The 7,885-nt window shown below is 41.6% G+C and overlaps 2 protein-coding genes across 5 annotated transcripts in view; one reads left to right on the forward strand and one right to left on the reverse strand.

The window, feature by feature from the left end:
- fancm (FA complementation group M) overlaps nucleotides 1–1,658 on the forward strand; it is a 42,197-nt gene extending 40,539 nt beyond the window's left edge. The window contains 3 exon segments of the mRNA XM_032500711.1: nucleotides 147–501; nucleotides 612–906; nucleotides 1,064–1,658. Of these exon segments, the coding sequence (XP_032356602.1) occupies nucleotides 147–501; nucleotides 612–906; nucleotides 1,064–1,190 (777 nt within the window). The 3' untranslated portion in view covers nucleotides 1,191–1,658.
- A 228-nt stretch (nucleotides 1,659–1,886) lies between these two features.
- Nucleotides 1,887–7,885, reverse strand: part of slc25a29l (solute carrier family 25 member 29-like) — an 8,065-nt gene continuing 2,066 nt past the window's right edge. For 2 of the 4 annotated variants that reach the window (XM_032500719.1, XM_032500721.1), the window contains exons 3-5: nucleotides 7,743–7,782; nucleotides 7,418–7,501; nucleotides 1,887–4,960 (exon numbers count right to left, since the gene is read on the reverse strand). In XM_032500719.1, the coding sequence (XP_032356610.1) occupies nucleotides 4,205–4,960 (756 nt within the window). In that variant the 5' untranslated portion in view covers nucleotides 7,418–7,501; nucleotides 7,743–7,782 and the 3' untranslated portion in view covers nucleotides 1,887–4,204. The remainder of the gene's footprint in view (nucleotides 4,961–7,417; nucleotides 7,502–7,742; nucleotides 7,783–7,885) is intronic. The other 2 variants (XM_032500718.1, XM_032500720.1) reach the window with 1 other exon arrangement.

A 7,885-nucleotide genomic window follows, 5' to 3' on the forward strand; every position in this document is an offset into this window, starting at 1 on the left:
ATACCTGTCCATAGGGTCATACTGTATCAGTGAAAGTAAGACGTAGAAAGAATGTACGCTGAGTTGTTAAACAAGATGCATGGTCCCTCAAACATACATGTAAGTCAGTAAAACTTTGAATAAACTACATTGAGGTTTTCCTCTAGGTCCAGGCACTCCCTGCCACCTCCTCGGTTCCACAGACGTCCTCTGCACAGGATTCATTAGTCAGTGAGCCCCCTGCTCCATCCAGGCCTGTTTGCATTCTGGTGGACAGTCGCTGCATCAGTAGTGGAGTGGAGCTGATGACCAGCCTCCGTCAGCACCACGCAGCCACTGTCCACATTTGCTCACTGGACAGCAGCTACTTCATTGTCAGCAACCGCATGGCAGTGGATAGGCACAGCCAATCGGACCTGGCCGCGATGCAGAACCGGAAGCGCTTGGCTGAAAGATTGAACAGCTTGCAAGGATTGTTTGAGCGCGTTTGTCTGATAGTGGAGAAGGACCGAAGCAAGCCAGGTTAGTCAGTCTGTTGATTTGATGACTTAATAACCAGCCAAATTTAGTTGAAGAAGTTTTCACTACAATTTGATTTACTTTGTTCTTTATGATAATTGCCACGATCACAGGCGAGGCGTCACGTCCATTTCAGAGGACACGTTACTATGACAGCACTTTGACAGCACTGGTGCGTACCGGGGTGCGCTTGCTGTGGAGTGATGGTGCTGAAGTGAGTGCCGGCTTGCTGGCAGACCTGGCACGGCTGGAGCAACGTAAAGGTCAGGGCATCGCTGTCCCGCTGGAGGTCAAAGGGCAGCACAGGCAGCAGGCCCTGCAGCTCTACCTGGGCCTGCCCTCCGTCAGCTACGTCCATGCCCTCAGCATGAGCCACAACTTCAGGTCAATTGCTCAACTCATAAACAGGTAAAGGAAGTGTGTGTGTTTGTGTACTGTATATAAATATATACGTACACACACACGGACAAGTGGCAAAACATGACAGACAAGAGCAGATAACTTCTTTCCCCTCTTGTTTAAACAGCATAACGTCTCCTCATACCTTCTTTTGTGCATCCTGCAGCTCCATTGAAGCTATACAGAAGGGAGGCTGTATGAGTCGATCCAGAGCCGAGGAGATCTACCGCTTCCTGCGCTACTCTTGTGATTCTTCCTTAATGAACCCATCAAAAGCAGGAAAAACCAGTTAGCAGGCCAGAGGAGTAACGCTGCAGGAAAACCAGTTTTAAATCTGTCTCTTTTCCTGTTTCTGCACCACTTTTTTTCTTTGCTTCCTCTGGATTTCTTTGTTTACAGTCTCACCAGGGACCAGAGGATGACAGTTACTATGCTATGTATAGTAACTGAAGTTGAATCTCCACAAGAGAAGCCTTCTTGCACAATAAGTTGAAGGGGAGCACCACTCAACTCAATTAGTATGTTATATAATACCATGGGTTTGATGGATACTATACTTTTATGCTGTATTTAAAAAAAATCATTTGGGTGAGAACTGTTTCCCTTATTGTTGAGCCAATACTGTGATATTAAGTAATCAATATATAATACACTTGAATAACTTATTGTTTTTGTCAAAATAATGGATACATTTGTTAACGCTACTCTGAAAGAAGTAAATATATAACATTTCTTTAATAAATAGTGCTGCTATTTTTATATATTGGTGTCAGTATTTGTGTGTTCCCCCTGAAAGACTAGTCGGCTTCAAGCGATACACATCTACGACCACTAGAGGTCAGTCTCATTTCATTCATATTTCTGGCTTTCTCTAGGGTCACTTACTGGACTCACTTAAAACAACTCATCCATCCATCCATCCATTCATTCAATCATTTCCATAAAATATTGTAATACTTAGCTGTACCAAGAACTATCTTTCAGAAACATGAGAAAAAAATGTGACTTTTATTTCACCATTCTCTCGAACTACATAGTGTGCATGCTGCTTTGGTGCAACATATTGTACATACTTAAATGCACAGAACGTGAAGCAGCATTAGACAGTCAAAGCAGCCCTTTTACAAAGATATTAACAATCATGCATCATCCACCGGTCTGGTCAGACTAACCTAGACAGGGTAGAGAACTAAAGTCTTGAAACAGAAAACTACAGGATTTTAACTAAAGGACGACATGAAAACTCCAAATTCACAGTATGTACAACATTGTCTTTGGACAACCCCAAAAGCTGTTTCAGACCAGTTGAACATCTGCCAAATTAATAAGAAAAGTAACAGCAGCAGCAGTTTAAAACTGCAGACATGAAGATGTGTGCGATCTACACGCAGGGACAGTAATGGCTCCAGCAATTTTGATACTTGTCACCTGCAGGTAAGTTTCCAAATGCATTTTTTGTGCATGAATGCATTTTCAGTGTTGGCGTGTTATAGTTCCCATTTTCACCTTGCAAAAACGTAAAGCATTTGTGAACTTGAGCAGCTGTTAAATGGTTAAAATACATAGGTCACTTTGCTCTGAGTGACACTGTGTCATATAATGAATGTCCTGGTTAATATTGAGAGGGAAGCAGAGAGGTCCTAACCACATTTTGTTTGGCCAAAGATTACTGACAAAACCTTTTAGGTTCAGATTTAGAGACAGCACAATCTGTATTTTTGTGAAAAAGCTTGGATCTATCTTTGGTGCTGAACATGTGAACTTCAAATGCAAGCCTTACAAATATGTTTTTTGGCAGAATAGTAAGCTCTTAACGTGACATTTCTCTACAAAATAACACAATAGTGTCTTTGATGATCACATGCCTGAAACTGTCATGTTGTTACAAGTGCATACATGTTTAGAGATGTACTTTCTTTAACACAAACAGCAGCTACAAAATATGCAACTATATAAAATGTGCAGCTGAAAGGTTTAAAAGTGCAGGAGCTATTATTTCCTCTGCCTCTAGGTGGCGCAGGCCAGCGCATACAGATGGTACAGAACTGGTCTGACAATTACACAACTCCCCCTTGTGGAGGATGTGGAGCCTGCTAAGCATTTTGCATCACATCTACCAACAAGGAGCACAAGGTTTAAAAATACACTTTGGATTATTTAAAAGCCCACTTTTAGCAAGCCATCAGCTTTGCTCGACACTGTAACAGGATCTTGCAACAGTGAGAAGTACAAAAATAAAATCTATTGTAAAGTGAAAAATTTATAGCCAAAATATTTTTAACTGTACATGTGCTTCATACATACCATAAGGTGCTTTCTTTGGACACTGTATGATCCGGAATAAAAAAGATTTTAAAACCGCACAAGATTTGGTTTTAGATAATGATTGTGTCATAATTAATTTTTTTTTAATTTTGACATGATTAGTATCTGACTGTATCGCAACCATTTCTGTCATACTGCAATGGGCTAACAACTATTTTCACTATTTAAAACTTAACAGACGGCATTCACACCCTGAAACAAATTCGTATGACTTCTCATAGGAAAGTTGAACTACATACAACCTCAGTAAAAGTAATACAACAATATCTATATGAATTTACATGTATAAGGCTTTCTTTGTATTTGTAATCATTACGTTAAGATGCTGAAATGCTGTGTTCACATATGGAGGTAAATAATCAGGGGATGACTTGACCTGGAGAGAACACAATGGATTGGCCAACCGCTTAACATTTAAAACATTGAATAAGTAAGTAAGTAAAAAAAACAACATTGAATCTTAAAATCATATTCATTTCAGTAATTCAAGTTTGCAAAACTGAACAATTAAAACAATGCATTCGTTTACAAACATGGCAAACTTTGTAGACTATTTTTGATAATTAACAACTAACATAATACCCCACGTGTAGGCATGTGTAATAGTGGAGAACAGTTAATATACCCCATTGTGACCTGAACACAGCATTAAAGACATTCTTTTATTCCAAATGTTAGGAACATCTATAACTGTCACTGTACATTACTGTAACAGTCAAGTTTCCTAAAATACATAAAACTCAAGTGTACAAAAAACAAGTACAAACCATAACATATTTACAAGTGCCGCCTTCATCTTAAAATATACATATGGTCACTTGGCTGAAGCTCAATTGGTTTACCTAGGATCAGTTTACCTTTCTCACTATTGACACCACTTAACAGATCATAGACCGGCATGAAACTGCAAATTTCATCTAGATTTGCTGATGACTGTAGTAGTAGTAGTAGTAGTAGTAGTAGCTCATTGCTGCACAATGGCTCACATGCTAGTTGTCTGTGGCTGCAGCTGAACAGACTGCAGCTCAGACTCCTGAATGCTACACTCGTCTCCCTCACGCATATACAATAAAAATAGAGTCACAGTGGCAAATGTGGTAGCATTCACTGGAAATGCACGGAGCAAAGTGGACGTGAGTCCACGTGTAAACACCCTCCAGCCCTCTTTCTTTAAGCTCTGTCTGACACAGTCCATAATGCCATTGTACTGGTTCACACCGCCTACCCCGTCAGCTTGAAGACGCGACTTGATGACATCCACGGGGTAGGTGGAGAGCCAGGAGGCAATGCCAGACATTCCACCAGCAAACAACAGCTTGGGGATCATGTACGGATCCTCTGGCTCACAGCCCAGGGAACGTGTCAACACGTCATAAGCGAGAAAGTACACACCGAAGCCAGGTGTCTCACGCATCAAGGTGGTCACCATGCCACGATTGATCCCTCGGATTCCTTCCTTTTTGTAGATTCTGACCAGACAGTCCAGGGAGTTCTTATACAGCTTCCTCTTAGACTTCTTCTCTCCGGTCCCTTGCATCTGCATGCGTGTCTTCGCCAGCTCCATTGGGCAGCAAATGACACACTGAATGGTTCCAGCAGAGGCTCCAGCCAGGAACTGGTTGAGAGGTGTGTCGCGGCCAAGCTTGCGCATGGCGTTGCCCTGGACACCAAAAACTATGGCATTGATGAAGGTCAGGCCCATCATTGGAGAGCCGATGCCTTTGTACAAGCCGAGCATCTGCAGACACAAAGACAGATTACTGGGACCAAAAAGGAAACACTGTTGTGTTGCATTTAGATCTCTACAGAGCCCAGCAGGTAAGAACCTTTTGAATATTTGTTAAAAGCAAAATATGTGTCAAACCATTTTGAATTAAGTATTGTAGTGCTGCAGTCCTGTCAGTCTATTTTTAAACTGTTCTTTAATGTTTTATGTAAAGCGTTTTCAATTGCCTTGTTGCTGAGATGTGCTATAAAAATAAAGTTGCCTTGCCCTACAACCTCCACCGATAAGCTCACGCTTACAGGTACTGATATTTGGAACTGTTGGATTTATCATGAATCAGTCCTTGGTAGTACCGACAGTTATTCGGTTGGTACCCAAGTAAGAACAGAGTTTGGTACCCAACCTTACTGCCAATATACAGTGGTGTGAAAAAGTGCTTGCCCCCTTCCTCATTTCCTGTTCCTTTGCATGTTGTCACCCTTAAGTGTTTCGGAACATCAAACCAATTTAAACAATAGTCAGGACAACACATAAACACAAATGCAATTTGTAAATGAAGGTGTTTATTATTAAAGGTGAAAAAAAATCCAAACCATCATGGCCCTGTGTGAAAAAGTGATTGCCCCCCTTGTTAACATACATAACTGTGGTTGTCCACACCTGAGTTCATTTCTCTAGCCACACCCAGCCTGATTACTGCCACACCTGTTCCCAATCAAGGCATCACTTAAATAGGAGCTGCTTGACACAGTAAGTCCACCAGAATCCTAAAAGCTACACACATGAAATTCGGGAACATTGAGAAGAAAGTAATTGAGATCTATCAGTCGGAAAGGGTTATAAAGCCATTTCCAAAGCTTTGGAATCCAGCGAACCACAGTGAGAGCCATTATCCACAATTGGCGAAGACTGGAACAGTGGTGAACCTTCCCAGGAGTGGCCGGCCGCCCAAATTACCCCAGAGCGCAGCGACGACTCATCCAAGAGGTCACAAAAGACCCCACAACAACGTCCAAAGAACTCAGGCCTCACTTGCCTCAGTTAAGGTCAGCGTTCATGCCTCCACCATCAGGAAGACTGGGCAAAAATGGCCTGCATGGCAGAGTTCCAAGAAAAACCACTGCTGCAAAAAGAACATCAAGCTCGTCTCAATTTCTCCACAACACATCTTGATGATCCCCAAGACTTTTGGACAACATTCTGTGGACCGATGAACAAAAGTGGAACTCTTTGGAAGGTGTGTGTCCAATTATATCTGGCGTAGAAGAACACTGCATTTCATAAAAAGACATTATACCAACAGTAAAATATGGTGGTGGTAGTGTGATGGTCTGGGCTGTTTTCTGCTTCAGGACCTGGAAGACTTGCCGTGATAAAAGGAACTGATTCTGCTGTCTACCAAGAGATCCTGAAGGAGAATGTCCGACCATCTGTTCGTGTACTCAGCTGAAACGACTTGGGTTCTGCAGCAGGACAATGATCCTAAACACACCAGCAAGTCCACCACCGAATGGCTGAAGAAAAACAAATGAAGACTTTGGAGTGGCCTAGCCAAAGTCCTGACCTGAATCCTATTGGAGTTGTGGTATGACCTTAAAAGGCCGTTCATGCTCGAAAACCCTCTAATGTAACTGAATTAGGACAATTCTGCAAAGATGAGTGGGCCAAAATTCCTCCAGGACCTGCAAAAGCCTCATTGCACGTTATCGCAAACGCTTGGTTGCAGTTGTTGCTGCTAAGGTGGCCCAACCGTTATTAGGTTTAGGGGGCACCACTTTTTCACACGGGCCATGATGGTTTGGATTTTTTTCACCTTTAATAATTAACACCTTCATTTACAATTGCATTTTGTGTTTACTTGTGTTGTCCTTGACCATTGTTTAAATTGGTTTGATGTTCCGAAAGACTTAAGTTGACAAACATGCAAGGAACAGGAAATGAGGAAGGGGGCAAACACTTTTTCACACCACTGTAGATGTTTGTCATTTAAACTAATTCATTTTTACAGCTAAAAAAACAGAATTTAAACTTTTAAATTACCACTTAACATGTTCATATTGTATTGTAGGAGGAATACAATCCAATACCTCAATGTGAAACAGCCCTGAGAAATTCACTGAGACCAAGCACACTCCACTTAGCTCAAATGGCACGATGTCCAAAGCTTTATTTAGCCCATGCAGGAATAAGTCCTCACTGACCCTGGCTAACAGACACACCTCCGCCCCCTTTTACACGCCATGTTAGGAACATGCTGGCAGATCAAGGGCTGATGCCTGTGCTGAGATAGGACTATAACTGGACACTTTAATTACTGCAGTGACCATTCTCAACCTTGGCATATTAGGCAGCACATGGTCAAAGTTGCACACATTACTTAACTGGCATGATGTGTTTAAATGTAGCATAAGAAAAACACAATAGTACTACTATAAGTAAAACAGTAAGAGGGATTTACAAGGAACTTACCGACTCCTGGCGTATGATTGACTGGAAACAGTGATATGTCCCTCGGTACAGAGGTTTGTCCACATTTTGAACTTGAAGCCTCACCTGTGGACGACAGCCTTCATGTAAGAGTAATATGACAGAGTAATAAGGCCACAACTACAAACCACATATTGTTATACAGGTTTAAAGGGAAACAAGCAGAGCTTTGAAATGGTTCTTTTCAAGGTATAACAAATATGCTTAAGGGATGCAACTAATTGTCTTCTGTGTTTTACATTTCTGTAGCTCAAGACAAGACATTGGGTGAGAGGAGGGGGGGAAAAAAGACCTTGACCATACTTACTAGGTCACATATCCATGGAGAGGTTGTTTATTTCTCTCATCTACAACACAGTGACACTGCTGCTGTTAAAGACCTCTCCCAGACCGAGAAATAATATTAAAAGCAACTTCAATGTACACTGAAGTTCAGAACAATAATATATA

This window comes from Etheostoma spectabile, chromosome 20 (assembly GCF_008692095.1).
Source record: "Etheostoma spectabile isolate EspeVRDwgs_2016 chromosome 20, UIUC_Espe_1.0, whole genome shotgun sequence".
NCBI classification, from domain to species: domain Eukaryota; kingdom Metazoa; phylum Chordata; class Actinopteri; order Perciformes; family Percidae; genus Etheostoma; species Etheostoma spectabile.